The sequence below is a fragment of the Rosa chinensis genome, chromosome 2, assembly GCF_002994745.2.
Source record: "Rosa chinensis cultivar Old Blush chromosome 2, RchiOBHm-V2, whole genome shotgun sequence".
Lineage (NCBI taxonomy): Eukaryota > Viridiplantae > Streptophyta > Magnoliopsida > Rosales > Rosaceae > Rosa > Rosa chinensis.
In genome coordinates, this window is record NC_037089.1 from 37,153,550 (window position 1) to 37,172,528 (window position 18,979).

Consider the following 18,979-nt stretch of genomic DNA (forward strand, 5'->3'; position numbering starts at 1 on the left):
TAGCAATTTTATATTATACATAATTGGTAGGATGTCTTGGTTCCGGTGCAACTATAGTTCATGGAGTTCAAAACTTGTGGGTTTCACAGCCCCCTCCAAATATTCAATATGCAGATATAGTGATTTGTGGTTCGTTTATTATTGAAGGCGCTTCTCTTCTTGTTGCCATACAAGCAGTCAAGAAAGGTGTTGCTGCTAAGGGCATGAAATTAAGAGACTATATATGGCGTGGTCATGATCCTACCTCTGTTGCAGTCATGACTGAGGATGGCGCTGCTGTAGCTGGTCTTGCTATTGCTGCAGCATTATTGGTTGCTGTAAATGTCACAAGAAATGGAATTTACGATCCTATAGGTTCATTTGTAGTTGGCAAGGATCTTGGAATGGTGGCTATTTGAAATTGTTCCAGATTCGCAGCTGAACTGAAAGGGTTGGTTTCACTTACCATTATTTAGTTTGATGGTTATGTTGTTGTCTACTTTGAGTTAGTCCTGAAAGCATTTTGATGGAAATTATTCATGGACAAGGATTATGTTGTTAAAGGGGGAAACTCTTGGTGATATTCCACCTTCAACAACAATGTATTCTAGAAAGCAGCCTTGATTTTTGTAATCCAAGAATTTACTTTGGTACGCAATGTATTTTGCTAGGAATGTAAATAACATCTTGCTATGAATGTAAAGTTTAATATTTTCGATTGAGTTGTGGATTTGTTCACTTTATTGTAAATTTCCCAAGTATATTTATTGTACAGAAATCAAAACTATTATTATGTTTGGGTTGCAAATTAATTAGCAGAAATTTTTTTTTTTAAATGCTGTCACTATTACACACAGAAATCAGTGAGAATTAGGGTACATGGATCTCACACAGAAATCTGTGTCAATAAGGTTATAAGTTTTGACACAGAAATCCGTGTGAAACACATTTGGCACAGTAATCCGTGTGAAATACAGTTTATACATTTAACACAGAAATCCGTGTGAAATAGAGTTGTTCACACAGATTGCGTTTCATTCTGGTAATTTATATTTATGGAATTATAGTGGGGCCCATGTAACCTTTTCACACGGACAACATAATCCGTGTGAGATGAGTATTACCCCCCTCCCTCCAAACCACACTGTAACCCAATATGTGCGTGTACCGTGAGTAAAAGCTATCACACACGGATATCCGTGTGAGAAAGTCTTATTACCCACAGATTAAAATATGTGGGTGATTGTTGTTTTGCTAGTAGTGTGTAGCTCATAAATTGGCGCACCTTGCTAGTTCAGGTTACGTAGATGAGTATTGGCTAAAGGAGGCACCTGTGATTATCCAGAATGTCCTCTATGAGAATTCTTGTACTAGTACTCAAGGTGAAGGTTATATGTCCCCCTCATTGTACAATCATCCTTCTTCTATTAATAATACAATCATCCTTCTTCTATTAATAATATTCGGGCGTGAGGCTGAGCCTCTCAGTTAGGCTGGATTCCAAACCCCTTTCAAAAAAATTTCACCAAATTATTAGATATTAATAATATCTTTTAAATTAAAGAACTGAATTTGTTTCCACCTCGAATCCAAGTCGATTTCAATTACTTAACTCGTGATCGTATCACGGTTATGCAGTCTACTAACAGATAGCATTTGACAAGAATTTTTTTTACAGATATATGAATCATTGTGTACTTATGCAAGGTCATTTTATATATTTTCCTGGTCAAAGCAGCCATATGGATAGCTCACATGAAAGTGAACAGAAGCATCATCTATATAATTAAATTAATAACAACACATGGTCCTTCATTTGACTAGCTTCCCCTGCAAGGTAATCGACAATAAGCAGGTAATCTCTGGATCCATCTCTATAAATAAGTGAACGACATCGCTGCTAGTTACCAACCCAAATATTTTAGCCTGATCTCATCAATCAAATTCATATCTTCCTCTCAGAACTATTGTCTTCTGCTATACCGTACCGATCTTTTGCCAATTCATTTCTGTACTACTTGATCAATTGCTCAATCAGCTAAAACCACGCACAACAAATTACCAACTAATGGCCATTTTTTCAGCTCTTCTAAGTTGCTTCATCCCTTCATCATCGCCACAGGTTTCTGATGATGCAGGAAATGCTGGTGTTGCGAAAGCTCCTTCCCCAAAAGATTCCAGAAAGAGTAAATCTCCGAAATCATCGTCATCGCGAGCTCCCATAGTAGTTTCCCACTTCCCTCATAACTCTTATATCTCTCGCCTGTGATCAGCGATGTGAAAAATAATAATAATAAAACTGAATATCTGAAGAAGGGTATATATGTTTCTCTGAGCTGTCTGATACTGTGCGCAGTTCCTATCGTAATTTATGTATGGACAATGGATCTGAATAGTTTAATTCACAAGGCCAGCAGCTCAAGAGCTCTCTCTAGAGCTGAGCTGCTGGTCTTGTTCGATCACGAGTTGCCAGGTCTGGCTGGAACTGAAGCCTCAAGCCTGATGATGACAAGAATCACAGCTTAACAATTATTTGTTTAATTTTCATTATTTTTTCTTTTTTATTTCTTGGAGGGTTTGAAGTAATTGTGACATTAAGGTCTCAGGTTCTTGGATGTAATCTTTGATGTAGCGATATTGATGTTTGATGATGTTTTCAAATGAATAAAATATGAGTTAAAAAAGATCAAGCTGCATATAGACCAAATTTCTAAATCACCCATTTGGTCATAACCAATTCTTCTTCTCCTTTTTTTTATTTTTTATTTTTATTTTTATTTAATCCAATATGGTCAATTCTTCTTGCGACTTGTAATCGAAACGAGATTCTTCTTGCGACTGAGTATTAAGTACCTATAGCAAAGGAGTAATTAAGAACGACCATACATTTTAAGTGGTCCTAGTTTCATGCTTTCCAACCCAAGCGGGGCATAATTGAAGGGTAAGGCTATTTCTATCCTACTAAATGCTTTATTCACCCAATAATTAAATTTTTACTCTGAAACTTTTAATTTCACTCTCAAATAATTTAGAAAAAAATATATATATATATCACTATTGAAAATGTAAAACTGAAAAAGAAAATAAGCACACCATTGTGGTGCAACCCCCCATGCCTTCTAGTTTTTTTTTTTTTTACTTTTTCGTTTTTTTCCTCTTCTCTATTTTCTTCCTTCATCAGCTACTGTGACGTAGAATCAAACACGAGTCACATGAAGTAGAACAAAATAATACTAACCAACAATTCTTTTCACTTGCTGCTATAGTTTGAAAATTTCATCTAACTGAGATGATAATTTTTTTTTTTTTGTATAGAAAGCTGAGATGATAATTTGGATGTCTGTTGGGTAAAAATTTATTTATCCATAAAATTGTGCTTAACTAAAATTATTTTTCTGTTAATAATTGTATTTAAGGACAATTTTGGGATTTTAAGTAAAAAAATTATCGTCGGGTGAACAAAACATTTAGTAGGGTGAATATAATCGCACCCTTAATCTTTCATTTCTTATCTCACTTTGTACTTTTGTAATACTATATATCTACCTAGGCATCTTGACTTTAATCCACTCATTTTCATGCTCTGTTACTCGATCATTTTTCATTTTATGAGTATAAGAGCAAGTTCACCCGTAGTCAAGAAAAGGCAAAGTCGAGAAGTCAAGAATTCGACCGGTCAAGTTACTATTCACTGCCACTGGACATAGGTTTACACCCGTTGTTTTTCTTGCCCGGTCAACACTGTTCAACTTTTCACTGTTCATTCTACTGTTCACCAGTGGGTTTCACTGTTTATTTTTACAGTTCCTCACATTAATTGGTCCGTGCTCTTCACGGCCTCTCACCAGTGCGTCTCGCTCTTGCTAGCCCATGTGACGTCAGCCACGATCAGTGGCAGGCAGAGGTGGCAGCAGGCCAAGCCTGGGCAAAGAAAAAGGCAGCTGCTTGACATTTTTCTTGCCCTTGGTCAAACAAAGGCAAAAGCTGCCCAGGCAAAACAGAGCCGGTGGAGGGGAAAAATAGAGCTTGCCCAGTCAAAATCATGGAATGCTCAGGTGGTGCCCAGGCAAAAGAACACCGGTGCACTTGCTCTAAGAGAACGTAAAACCAAAGAAAATTACATAGGTAGAGGGCATGCACTGAAAACAATCAAGTGTCATTAATCTATTAAACTGGCCGATGCATAATGGCGTAATAAATGAACGAGGGTGGGAGATTACTGAGGTTTATGCACATGAGAATACTGTTTATCCAATTTTTTATTTTATTATGAACTAATTAATATAATTTTGTGATAATTATTTTCCTGGATTAATAATGAATAAATTGATGTTATACTCTAAAAAAAAAATTATTATGCAATTCCATATAGATGCAGATACAATATCCATATTGTAATAGGATTAGAATCTCTTAAGCAATCTCAGTCACTTCATTCTAAGCAATTCCGCAAAATAATTTTTACAGTTTATTTATCGATAAAATCAAAATATGATGTGAGTTGAGCATACTTTGAACAAACCCAATCCTTTTTAAAAAGTTCAACTATGATTTTGATGTGCTACCCGGCCATTTCAAATTTAATAATCATATGTGTGAGTCTGGTCAAGAGTTGTCAGAGTACATTCTAGACCATTGTGAACTCTGTGAGTGTTTGTATTACCATCTAAGAGTCTCATTGTTTTAGTTTTCAAGTACAAAAACTGCTTGCTCAGCTGAAAAGTTGAAAGTGATGCATTTCTTATACTTGCTCAGCAAGTTCCATCATTCCAACACATGGGCCAGCTGTTCAAGAAATTATTTGTTTATTGCGCATTCTTTGTCTGGTATGAATATGGACATGGTCTTTCAACTCATATGAGAATTCCGAAAAAGTTGACACAGCACAATCATCATATGAATGTGGACATGGTCTTTCAAATCTTCCTTGGCGGCCAAGTAAATCAAGAATTCTTTCTTCCCTATATACTGATGAGAGACGCAGAGCCATAGTAATAGCAACTCAGCATTTACTTTCATCAGCTTTTTTTATTGCTCTCATCCATTTCTATACCTTTCCTCAGTTATAGCTTCCACCTCGAACCCTTCATTTCGAGAAGTGAAAATGACCATTTTCTCAGCTTTTCTCAATTGCTTCAGATCATCATCACAGGTCTCCAATGATGCAAAAGCACATTACTCATCAAAGGATTCGAAAACTAAAAGCCAATCTTTAAAGCCGTCATCATCCGGAGCTCCCATTGTAGTTTCTCACTTCCCCCATAATTCATATATTTCTCGTTTGTGATTACTTGTTTTAGTACCACCACACTGAAGAGAATCTTTCTCCGAGTTTTCTCATACTAGCTCGGACCGTTCCACTACGAAAATAATGTATGGAGTTTATTTCACGCCTCAACTCGATCTCAACTCTCAAGCTGCTGTGCTAAGTCTGATCATCCTGAAAACTCTTGTCTAGCTGGAGACGAAGCCAAGAATTAACTGAATGGTAGTTCATATATTCGAACGTGAAAATTGAATCTTCTTTATTTTTAATTGCTTAAATTCTGGGGTGTGTTGCTTCATATAGTCTTTATCTTGCTGTTTTCCTACTTCGGAAAGAGGAATATTAAGAAAGTGTCAATAATTCCTTGAAAATTATTACTTGGATTAGAATATCATATATCTTTTTTTTTTTTTTTTATCGAAAGAGAACTTCATTCATAATGAACTCAAATACAATGAGATAGGGTACAAGATCCTACAAAGAAAAGTGAATCTTGCTCACTTAGACTTCAAACTGAAAGTCTATACTGACAGACTGAAGAAGCCAAGGAGGCCACGACTCCAAACAAAGGAAAGATTGACTAACTTTCAAAGCTTCTTTTGCTAAACGGTGAGCAACATTGTTGCCTTCCCGCTTTACAAAATGACTCCTACAAAACTCAAATGACTTAAATAATTGTTTAACTTCATCTAAGAGGTGTCCCTCATTACTTAAATCATCACACTCAACAGGTAAGGAATTAATGATAGATAGAGCATCACCTTCCACTTCCAATCTTCTAAACCCCACATGATCGGCAAACCGGAGTCCATGGAGCAAAGCAAGATCTTCAACTGATCTTGGAGGTAGCTTACCGACCTGGGGGACTGCCATGGCCCCTTTTAGTGCTCCAAGATGGTCCCTGAAGACCACACCTAGTCCGCATATGCCACTACTTGGATCGCACACTCCGTCGAAGTTCATTTTCAGGTTCCCCACCTATGGTGGGCTCCAAGACGCTGGTAATTGATGCCTCATGACCGGCTGGTCTTCACTAACTTGACAATTAATATAATCATTCTGCCACTTCCCAGCACAACTACAAATTTCCCCCGGTTTTAGCTAGAGATTTCTCCCCATGCCTTTGCAAAATTTCAGCTAAATTGATAGTCGTTAAGGTATTGATAACTGCCTAAAAGCTAGTACGGTTCAGGTTTGACAGATTCAATTCATCCATTGGTTTAAGCGAGTTAGATACCTTAAAGATCATCAATTTTGCTGAAATTTTGCAGAGATGATTTATACATTAGTATCTAAAAACTGAAAGGTCGAAATGTGGATTTGCGACCGAAAAGTGACCCTAAACTCCAACCTCGCACTTTAATTTCAGAGCGAGGCCTCACTCTGGATCGGATCTGATATATATATATATATATATATATATATATATCAGATCCGATCCAGAGCGGAGCTCCGCTTTGAAATTAACGTGTGAAGTTTAAGTTTTTGGTAACTTTTCGGTCGCATATCCACATCTCGACTATTCAGTTTTTAAGTACTAGTGTATAGATCATCTCTGCAAATTTTCAACCAAATTGATGATCGTTAAGGTATCTAACTCGCTTAAACCAATGGACAGACTGAATCTGTCAACCTGAACCGTACTAGCTTTAAGGCAGTTATCAATGCCTTAACGATCATCACTTTGACTGAAAATTTGCAGAGACGATCTATACACTAGTACCTAAAAACTGAACGGTCGAGATGTGGATATGCGACCGAAAAGTGACCCAAAACTTGAACTTCACATGTTAATTTTCAAAGCGGAGCTCCGCTCTGGATAGGATCTGTATATATATATATCCAGAGCGAGTATATATATATATATTATAAAAGTTAAATGGAATCGGAAATGGTCTACTCATTTCATTTCATAGTCCCTTTATATAGAGAGAGAACTACAACGGAAATATCAATTACAATGATGACATTAAATGCTGATTGATCTGTAATCTATGTTGATTGATGGTAATCGCTAATTCCTTGATTCCCTCTTCGTCGGTCACTTTGACGAAGGCACATAATGTGTTTTTCCTTTTATATATATATATATATACACACAGTGCTTCTCCACTGCAGACGTCCGCAGTTTTTCTTAGGTACGGATTTCCAGTTTTTACCCACTTTTCCATCATATTTTCACATCTTAACCGTTCAGTTATTAGATCCTAATATATAAATCATCTCTACAAATTTTCAGCCAAATTGATGATCGTTAAGGCATTCAAAACTGTAATTTACCATTATAAACACGAACGGTTCCGGTTCTACAAATTCGGTTCGTTCACCTAAATTGCAGTTTTAGGTCATAATGTATAGATCACCTCTACAAAATTTCAGCCAATTTGGTGATCGTTAAGTCATCCAAAACTGCAATTTACCATTATAAATACGAACGGTTCCGGTTTGACAGATTCTGTCCGTTCGTGTAAATTGCCATTTTGGATGCCTTAACGATCATCAAATTGGCTGAAATTTTGTAGAGATGATCTATACATTAGGATCTAAAAACTGAACGGCTAAGATGCAAAAATGTGATCGGAAAATGGATCAAAACTGGAAATCCGCACCTTTTTCTTCGGTGCGGATATCCGCACCTGAGCAAACTTTTATATATATATATATATATATAGCGAGGATCAAGAGAGTACCTCCTTAAACTTGTAAAAGTGACGATGCTTTTATTTTTAGAATGTATTTTAATAATCACAACCACTCATTTTCTAGTTACCTACACACATATGAATCCTACAAAAAATTAGCCAAATCGGAAAATGTTTAACCATTTGATTTGCTCAATGTTTGTTTTAATTTTATCTAACGGAGTACATTTGTTTACACAATTTTGAGTGACCAAATGATTATGGATTTGGTTATTTTTTTTGTAGACATTATTCTTGCATAGGAATCTAAAGGATCAACGGTTGAGACCGTTGAATTAGGTCACATACTTGTGTACAATAACAAAAAACCTCAAATTCTTAAAGTACGGAGATCCTTTCTAGAACGGGCATGTGTGTGTGTGTGTGGGTGCGCACGTGCGCATATATATATAAATGGTCATTTTAAGAAATCGCTTATTGGACCAACTTTTCAATCATATATTGACATCTCGTTGGTTCAATTTTTAGGTCTATATGAATAAATCATTTCTACAAATTTAAGCCAAATTGATAATTGTCAAGGCATTCAAAACTGTGATTTATGATTATAAACATGAACGGTTCAGGTTAGGCAGATTTCGTACGTTCATTGATTTAATTGGACCCCAAGGATCATCAATTTGACTGAAAATTTACAAAAATGATATATTCTTGGAGTCCTAAGAACTGGACGGTCGAGATGCCGATATCTAATCGACGAGTGAATCCCACAAATAATCTCTTAGAATGACCTAAAAAATGAATCCCTTAGAGCATCAGCATTGGGGACCCAAATTTGGGTGCAAAACTAAAATTTGGGTCCAAAAGCAGAGGAATTAGGTTATAGTGGGTTGGAAAAAAATGGACTCAAATATGCCTGAGACCCATTTGTTGGATCGGATTTGGTCCAATGAAGAACCTAAATCAGTTTGGACTCAAATTTCACGGCCTCACCACGTGGTACAAAATTGCTATTGCTTGCATAAGTTCACACTTTATAGAGTAATTCCCACACCAATATAAATATTGTTTTGAATTGTATGGCCAAGATTCATTGCTTGGTAAAATAAAACTATAAAAAAATGACTCCAAAATATAAGTCTTGCACCACTATAACACCCAATAAAAATAAGTCTTTTTCTACACTATTCAGATTTGGACCCAAATTTGAGTCTAAAAAATGAGTCTCTATGGCTGATGCTCTTAGTGGACGTTTCAAGTCAAAAGTCACCAAGAAAAACACATCAAGCAGGGAAGACCCATTGCTACAGCTATGTGAAGACTGCCATCAAGATCGATAAATATATAAATTATTACAATATATTCCACGGCCACAATTGTCAAGAGGTATAAAAGACTTCACGATTTGAAAATAAAGTTGCAAGTGGTAGAAAGCCACTAAAGCATCACATGTTTGGACGTCTGGTAGAAAGTAGAACCCACCATTTGAAAATAACAAAATTAGGATATGGAGGGATAGACTCATATGCGGTGCTTCTTGCTTTTGCAATAAAGGCCGACAAAGGAAAACCGCGCCCACATGCTTATTCTGCTAATTAGACACTTTCGTAATTACAATTGTTCTATCCTTAATTAATTAATTATTTCGATTATCTATTCAAAACTAGGTCATATTGGAAATTATTCTATCACTTGAAATTTTCAACCGCACTAACTAATATAGTAAGGTAGATAGAATTGATATTAGAGAAATTTTGAAAAATAACCCATTTTAGGCATTCAAATTGATTTTCGACCATATTTTTTAAGATGGTTGAAAAAAGACCAAATAAAGAGACAAAAAGTCTTTCCTTACCCTTATTATTTCTATAATATCTCCATCATTCTTCTCTACGACAATAACCCTCATGGGCTCTCCCTCATTCATTCATATTCTTTTTCTCTCCCGCAGTCGCACGTGCTTATTCTTTTCAACGCTGAAAGATTTTATACCCATATTCCATCAAAGTGATCATTGTCAAAGACTCATCACCACCACTTCAGGAAATTTCAAACATGTTACCGATATGTAGATTTTAGTTGATCACATGATTTTATCTAAGGTTTAGTTCTTGTTGGTGACTTTTCTGTCCATAGAGAACCGATGTGTTTACAAAATCATCCTTAGATTCAATTGTCAAGATTCTACTTGGTATCTAACTAAACACTATCATGGAAACACTTGAAGAAGGTATCTGGTTTCCCCAATCAATAACTTTGGTGCCTCAAACAAAATTACCCTATCTCGACGTGTTGATTTTATCTTAGAAGGTAAAACATGTTCTTAAATATTGGATCTGAAGCAGTGCTAAGGAATGATTTTGAAGCAGTAGTTTGGTAGATCTATTAATTAATGAACTTATAGTTGCAGGCATGGAACTAGAGGGGGCTGGGTTGAGCTGCAGCCCACCTCATTTTTGTGGAAAAAGTATTTTAAGTACAGGTTTTATATAGCCATATAGGGTGTCGCTTCTACAAAGTCAAAAATCTTCTCCCTTATTTTAATTAGTCTCTATCCCCATTTTCCAATTCTAATTTTTATCTAACTTAGTCATCAGTTAAGAAAATGGCTCTAAACTAAAGAGGTTTGGTTTAAATTTTAGTAGTAGTTTTCACAAAAAATTAACTTCAATTTGTAGCCCACACGATTTTTCAATTCTAGTTCGGTCTTTGTATAGTTGCTTCAAAGTCAAGAGTTTTATAGCCTCTGAGGCCAAGCAAGTAGCACAATGCCGAAGCAAATTCAAGGATTTCCTCCTTACTGCAGGAAGAAAGGACGCACATTTTGTCAAAATCAAGAGAACGAAGGATGTTGTGAAGTTCAAGGTTCGGTGCTCAAAGTACCATTACACGTCACCCTTTGCGTGTTTGATTCTGAGGAGGCGGACAACTTAAAGCAATCTCTTTTTTCCAGGCTTGAGCTTGCAGGACCTGTGAAGCATTTGATAAAGTAATATGGGGTTCACATCCAAAACCAATTGGCAATGGATGGAGTGGCTTATAAACCCATAGGCAAGGTCCCATTTTTCCCATGTGAGATGCATATATTCTCAACACGCTCCCGCACGTGTGGCGAATTTTTAAGCCATACTCATGGACAACTTGGGTGACGTGGAGCCCGTGTGACCATTAGGCATGCACACGCGGGTTGCTCTGATACCAAGATAAAGTAATTTTGGGTTCACATCCAAAACCAATTGTCAATAGATGGAGTGGCTCAAACCCTTATAAACTCATAGGCAAGGTCCCATTTTTCCCATGTGGGATGCATATATTCTCAATAGCATTTTGATAGCAATATGAGGAATGCAATGAAGACATCTTTTTGTTTTATGGATTATGAAAACTGCAAAAAAAAAAAATTATATATTTTGTTGGTGTTAAATGTTATTATTCACAGATATTTGGTTCTTTTCAACTGAGTATGGTTTTATTACGAATCCAGTGCCCTTTGAAGAAGAAAGCTTCTTCATCTTGATAAAAAAATAAAAATAAAATAAACTATAGTTCAGTAGATGAGTCAGCTTATAGTTGGCAAAACTATGATTTCTCTTTTTTGGTGCCTAGCAACGATGCAAGTGTCGACATACAAGATTAAATTAATTCTACATGACGTGGTAAGTTTTAATTGGGTCGTGATATCACCACAAAATATAAATTGTGAGCAAATTTGAATCCAATTTCACTTATTCTATCCCATATTTCAATGAGTTTTTCTATTTGGACCTCCATATTTGCTCATTTGACCTCTCATCTCTTTACACCTCCTATTTGCTTTTTAAAAAGTAAAATTTGCTAAGTAAACCTCTTTCAAATACCTAACTTAACCTTACTCATAAAAGAAAATTTTTGAGAGCATTAAAGATGAGTTAGTGCTCCCATAATTATTTATTTACCACAGAATAAACTTGATATTGTTAAAAAAAAAATCTGAGATAATTATTGAAAAAAGATAGTGTAACTAATTAACATAAATTTATCTGGGGTTTTTCAAGCCTACTATTTCATGCTTAATTATGGATTTTCAAAGCTTAGTTTTTACGGTTTATAGTTGCATGCTGGAATTTAGATAGGTTACAATATTAAATTTGTTCATGCTCTGTTCTTTTAATATATATTTTTGTCTTATATGGCTCTTTACAAACTTAAAAAAAAAAAAGAGATCAAAGGGTTTCACTCCTGCCCTCATGGTGACTCGAACCCATGACTTCGTACATAGGTAGTGGGTGCTCTAACCACTGAGCTAACTTATTTGGTTTGTTTATATGAGGGCTCTCTATCCCCCGTTTCATGATCCTCAAGAGAAAGACCTTTGTCTATTTTTTTCTCTCTCTTGCATCATAGTTTTATTTTTATATAATTCGCCAAATAATTTTGAATGCATTTTCTCTTGATTTTTTCTTTTTCAAAAGATTTTATGAACAAATAAAATGAGAAATATGAAATGGGAACTAAAATGGAAATGAATAATCAAAGTATTGTAAATGTGTTTCCATTATTATAAATTTTTGCAGAGGAAAAAAATATTTTCCTTATTAGTTTGTTGTCTTTAACAGTCTTTTTGTATAAGGATACATATGTCATTGAATAATTAAAAAATGAGGGAGGTCTAGTGAGTAGGTTAAGAGGTCTCAATAGAAACTCTCTATTTCAATTATTAATGTACTCGATCGTGTCGGTAATATTATATTATACATTTGAGATCTCTAATAAGGAGCAATGATAGAATCATAAGAGTAGAAAAGACCATATTTTTCAGAATGCAAAAGTGTCTAGATGAAGAAAGAGTAGAGTTTTGAAAACATGAGAATTTATTGTGGGTAGTTAAGACATTTTATCTATGGTCATTTTCAATTATTATGAAAAATATGGTCAAGAATCAATTTGAAGGCCTAAAAGTTTTTGTTCTTCAAAATTTCTCTTGATATTAAGATCAAAATATTCAAAATGACTAGATAATGAATTCTTCGAGGCATAAAATAAAAGATCTGACTTAATATATAGACTAGTAAAATTTAGATTAAGCAACGTCAAGAATTATATCCTCTCCGATGTATATATGCCTCTTACGACCTCACTCTTGGGTAACAGAAGGAAAATTAAACAGAACCACTTGGTAGAGACACCAATTGACCAAATCTATAGTAAAGAGACTTATATATGTTTTTTGAAACATTAAGTGACCTGAACATTTTCAACTTTTCATTTGCCGTCTACTATATAGCAATTCTTTCTTGCTTCGCAAGCTGCTTCTTTCATTCCCACATTGGATTTCCCATCATTTTAAATATAAAAAAAACAATCATCAATAAATATAGTTACTTAATTAAACACCTGTTGGACAGGTAATCATCAGCTGCATCAGGAGCGAAGCTTCTGGGAAGCCCTCCAATAACTATTAACACAAAATGCCAACATATTCGTTTTTCTAATTATTTGATTTGGCTAATATATGTCAATGTTGGTACTCTTTTGTAGTTATACAATTTAGTCAAGGCACCCACGTAATTGAGGGAGCGAAGGTGGACGGAAGCATCAAACAAGACATGATTACTACAGTTTTAATACTAAATTACTGATACGCATCAAAGTCTCATCTCTTATTTTCCCTATAAATAATGGAAAACGTAGCCTTCATTCTCATCGATCCATATCTACTTGAGTACTTGACTGGTCAGCTACAATAAAACCCTAGATGAGTTTTTTTGACAGAAATAGGGAAATGTCCGTTTTCTCAGCTTTTCTCAACTGCTTCATGCTATCGTCACAGGTCTCGGATGATACAGCTCACTACAACAAATCTGGGCATTAATGACCACTACATTGGTCACTAAAACTAGCAAATCTGGTCACTAAATATGTTTAGTGACCAAATTTGGGTGGTCACTAGGTGGTCACTATAGGTCCCTCACTAATTCTATTTAGTGACCAACAGTTGTAAGTTGGTCACTAATTCAAAATGCCTTTAGTGACCAACAGTTGTAAGGTCACTAATTCAAAATGTCTTTAGTGACCATAGTCTCATGGTCACAAATTCTAATGGCATTAATGACCTACATGTTCATCACTAAAGATGTTATCAATGGTCACTAAATTACAAAATCTAGTCATTAAAACTATTCACTAGCATGGTTTTAGTGACCATATTGCTGGATCATTGGTACTTTGATAACTAAATTGGCAATTATTCCCAATTGTTAAAACAAACCTGATCATTAAGTGCGTTGTAGTGATCAAATTTCTATATAATAGAAATTGTATTAATACTAATCAAACTTCTATATAATAGAACAATAACTAAATACATTGTATTGCTGAAGACAATCCACATTATCACTTATTGATCATGTTTAAAATACATGTCACTTAAAAACTAATTTAAAAGCCTACAACAATTTCAATACTTCCATGACAGCAAAATCCAAGAGAAAGATGGACAAACTTTTGCAACTCTGTCACATATAACGGTTGTAATTGATGTGCTTTGATATATCTACCTCTGAAATGACGACCCTCTTCACCATTCTGCATTATAAGAACACATATTAACCAACATGATTTACTGTAAATGAGAAGGAATTGGGCTAAGTTTGATCAAATAAAAACTATTGAAGCACACATTGTACAATTGAAGCAACTGACATATTAGTGATACCAACATACACAATCAGTCATTACTTTTGTCTAATTCATTATCTATGGTGCTGTTGCGCTATTTTATGCACAAACTATGCAGACATTTCTTCCTACTTTTCTAATGGACCAGGAAAACCATAAACTATCTTGGTACAATGATAATATATATATATATATATATATATATATATATATCTGCTAGAGGTAAGGAGGTAGGTTACTTGTGTGATAGTGTTAACCATTTAAAAGTACCTTATCTCAACTATGACGCTAGAGGGCTGCTTAAAAAGGTACATTGTTATTAATAGAAATCCATGAAATAACTGAGAATGATATATGCAGAAGGAACTAAAGAATGGACAGTACCAATTATTGAATTACATGCCAAAAAGGGGTCTAACTTCCCACTACAAGTAAGTGTGCACTCACCTTCCACTTGTGCCTTCATACATATAGGTCATGCATCTTAGTTGCAAGGATGAGAATTTCAAATCTGTTGTTTGACTTGTTACCATGCAACATCCAAACGGTTTGTAAAGCTATCAAGAAAAAGATGTCCAATCTGTAAAGCTCACATGGCTATTGCAAAACTCTTGCTACTGATATAAAAGTCCAGTAGAAAACGAAGTCTTTATAATTTGTAAGGGTAACGTATGTCGAAATTTAAAGAAGTAAAGTCAACCAAGGTATATATCTCAAGACTTGACATAATGAATAGCGTAATGAATAGTAGCTGCAATTTAATTATTCAAAACAGAAATAGACAGAGGGGTCTTGGTGCATGGTTGAAGTTAAAAAAGCATGCCAATTCCATTTTGTATTCCCTGCAAGTCTAGTTTTCAATTTTCAATGTAGTATATATCCCAACACATGTTTCACAAAGAATAATGTGTACCCTCATAATCAAGCATATGACCAAGTCAAAATGCTTATCCAGCAAACTACTCAAACCTATGCCTTCCTTTCATTATCATCAATTAAAATCGCATACGCTAACGCCAATATATACCAACCAAGTTTCTCATTTTCCACAGCTCAAACCATGAAACAAAGTTGAGAAAACATAAAAGTCAAACATAAAAACCTGCCATTAACCTTACACAGAGAAACATAAATGAAAAAGAACAAGCATGACTCACCATGGAGCCACCCCAGAGTTGAAGATGAAGAAGTTGTAACAACTCAAGCAACTGAGTCCATTCTCACCAGTCCAGAAATTACCAAAAGCACTCCAATCACTACCCCTATAGAAACCCCAATGATGAGTCCAACTAGCTCGCATTTCATTTCCTCAATTACAATTTAGTATTCCCTATTCAATTATCCAAGACATTGGCAAACCTACAAATGACCCATCAATGTTAGGAGAGGACTCAGTCAAGGTTAAGGTTAAGGTTACAATCACCAATGCAGGAAAACTATTAAACTTAATTATCCCACAGTAATGATCTTGTTTCTTACCAAGGCTCTTCAATTAATGCAACTTTGTCAAGTTTTGCAAACTTAAGACAATGGCATACTTTTGCAAGTAACTGAACTGAATGTATATATACAGCGCAAAAATAATGATCATCCAAGATGGATAATTTCATGCCATAAGCTGTATTAAGAGGGTTGCAACAACATATTGTATATATGTGTAGAAACTCACACAATACATATGGATGATAATCAGAAGTGCCATTCCTCTAGCTAATCAATCCCGACAAATAAAAACTTTTAATGTAAGTAACAATTCCTCTTACTGCAGTTTGTAGATATGTAGAGTTGTGCAAAGTTTGAAAGTTGTTCAGGCAATCAATTACATATGTATGTATGTATATATATATATATATGTGTGTGTGTGTGTGTGTGTGTGTGTATTGATGCATGTATGAGGGACTTGGTGTGATAGGAAAACAAAAGCAAGACACCTATTCATAATTTCATATGGCCATCAAACTGATTTCCTTAATTATTAAAACCAAGAATAAAGAGAAATAAATTAAGAATAAAGAGCTTCCAATGAAATTAGAAAAAAATGGAGAAGTGGCAAAAGATAAAGAGCTTGGCCCTGTTGGCCAACAAACTTACATTTGAAAGTAAGGATATCTGAGAAGACAGAGAGGTTCACCCTTTTGTCCTGAAAGCTTCTTTAAGCAGACCTACACATAGGCAAAAAAATATATACTAAACTTTGTGTTACTCAACACCAACCCAGTACATTAATCAACTAAAACTGATATATTACATAAATCTACACAAAATGAACTCAAAATGGCACCCTGAAGTTGTAGATGTATTGGGTCAAATGAAGGGTAATTAACAAACATCCACTTTAAGCAAGGAAATATATGCTACTCGGTAAGATAATAACTTGTCCAAGACAACAACACCTAATGAATCACCTAGCCTCTAGGAATAGAACATCGAAACGCAAATTGTTTGTACTAAACTAAACCATGGGAGGCTCAACAATATCGAACAAAGTCGCAAACATAGAGTTCCCAAACTAAAACAAAGCAGCATTCATGGCAACTCATTTTACAGTATTCAAAACAAAAATGCTTGATTGATAGAGAAAGAGTTGGTAATCACCTCAAGCGAACTCAGGTCGACAGCAGCAATGGTTTGAGTATTGCCTCAATGATTCATCTTCATCTTTTTAACATCCTGAACACAACAAAAACCAATCACTATTAAATTCAGGGAACCACACAAAAACCCTAATTAGCTGCAGATTAAAAATTCGGGCTTTACCTTCAAATCAAAAGCCCTGTGATTGCAGTCGTTTGACTTTTGGCGAACGCGATTAATGCAGCATACAAACCCATACTTAAAATAAAGCGAAAGGCACATTGCAGACATCAATCAAACAAAAGTAGTCACAAATCGAAAAAGAAAATACAACCCTAGAAAACACATGAAAATGAACAAGAACAACATTATTACAGACCTGATAAGCCATTCTGTCAAGGTTTCTGGCCCCATAAAAGAGCTTCACGTCGAATCCCTTATCAACATTAAACCCTGATTCAATCAGAGACCTGATTGGACTGCAAAACACAAATCGAAACATGTTAACAGTCGACTTCATTCTATTGCCCCAAAATTAGTGAATTCAAAATTAATTGAATGACAACAAACCTGATTCCAGATCCCGTTGTGAAAATTAGAACCGTAGCATAATTTTCCAACGGTTGGATCTGATTAGCCTCGAAGCCTTTCCCCATATCCTGGGTTAGCTCCACAACGTCCCCCTTCTTCAACCCGCACAAGCAGCTCAGCGATGGACCATGAAGCAAAAGCGTTCTGTTAGCGAGAAGATTGAGGAGTGAGGGAAGAGGACGATGAAGATAAAAGGGTTTCATCTCGGTGAACTAGGGATTATATATATATATATATATATATTTTGGGTATAAATTGTGTCAGACTTTAATTGAATGCCGCGCTCGTGAAATAATTTGGTTTTTAATTTTGAAACCAACCCGCCTACTCTAGGATTGAAGAGAAAAATTCCCTCCAATCAGTTGAAAAGTTTTGGTCACTATAGCCAAACCACATGTTATAAAGTCTAGAAAAATCAATGACCCAACATAAATGGTCACTAGTGCTAAAAATTTTGGTCACTAAAAGTGTTAGTGACCGGCTGGTAATAGTGGTCACTAATTCTATATTATTTGTGACCAACATTAATGTGGTCACTGATAATTTGGTCACTAATGCCAGAATTTGTTGTAGTGGCTGCAGCATCAGCAGCAGCAGAAAACAGCAAATCCGAGAAAAGCAAATCATCATCGTCAATGGGAGCTCCCATAGTTGTTCATCATTTTCCCCTGAGTTCCTACCGTTCTTGCAAGTAATCGTTTGAAATGTGAGGTAGTTGTTGGAATAGTAGCAGAGTTTTGAGAGGATCAATAAATCAAGCTTTGGCTTTGCATGACGGATCTGTAATTCTGTACTCTTTTGTTTCTTTGGGTCTGAATATATAGAGGAATTTCATTTGCTGTTGACTTGTTCTTAATTGATCGAGTGGAGGTTTGTTGTATATAATTCGCTATGGTTAATTAAAGTGTAATGTTGGATCGAGTGTGTATTTTGAAATTTTATAGTTCATGTACGTGTTCACGGTTGATACCGTATGGCCATCTGAATATTATGGCTGGCTTCAATCGCTAGCTCGCTAGTTTGATATTCTATACTGGTACCATATGTACTTTTACTGGTTCACTACTCTTTCATTAGATGTACCACATAAACCGTCACATAACATAGTTTTTAAGTAAAAGCTAAGGGATGTAATAACTATTTCTTAAACTCCATTTGTAACCGCTCCGTCACATTACACCTAGTTGGTAGTTTCAAGTGAGATGGACATGCATAAGGTGATCGTCTGGGAATACAAGTACAATAAACACCAACTCAACCTCCGAATTTA

General features: G+C 35.3%; 1 protein-coding gene across 10 annotated transcripts; it reads right to left on the bottom strand.

Annotated features, from left to right (window-relative positions):
* Positions 1-14,186: 14,186 nt before the first annotated feature.
* LOC112188471 (fruit protein pKIWI502) lies at positions 14,187-18,240 on the bottom strand. 10 transcript variants are annotated; one of them, XR_005805437.1, is made up of 7 exons: positions 17,689-18,179; positions 17,302-17,597; positions 17,140-17,214; positions 16,636-16,731; positions 15,702-15,806; positions 14,992-15,101; positions 14,187-14,451 (listed from the first exon to the last, which is right to left on the bottom strand). XR_005805437.1 is itself a non-coding variant. In XM_024327588.2 (6 exons), exons 1-4 carry the CDS (start codon positions 17,910-17,912, stop codon positions 17,185-17,187), a joined length of 429 nt encoding a protein of 142 aa, XP_024183356.1. In that variant the 5' UTR covers positions 17,913-18,167; the 3' UTR covers positions 14,187-14,451; positions 16,636-16,706; positions 17,140-17,184. The 10 variants fall into 10 exon arrangements, 1 of the variants encoding a protein (XP_024183356.1); XR_005805439.1 differs by having other exon boundaries at positions 15,702-15,903; positions 17,498-17,597; positions 17,689-18,176; XR_005805435.1 differs by having other exon boundaries at positions 15,702-15,903; positions 17,689-18,169.
* Between the last annotated feature and the right edge of the window lie 739 nt (positions 18,241-18,979).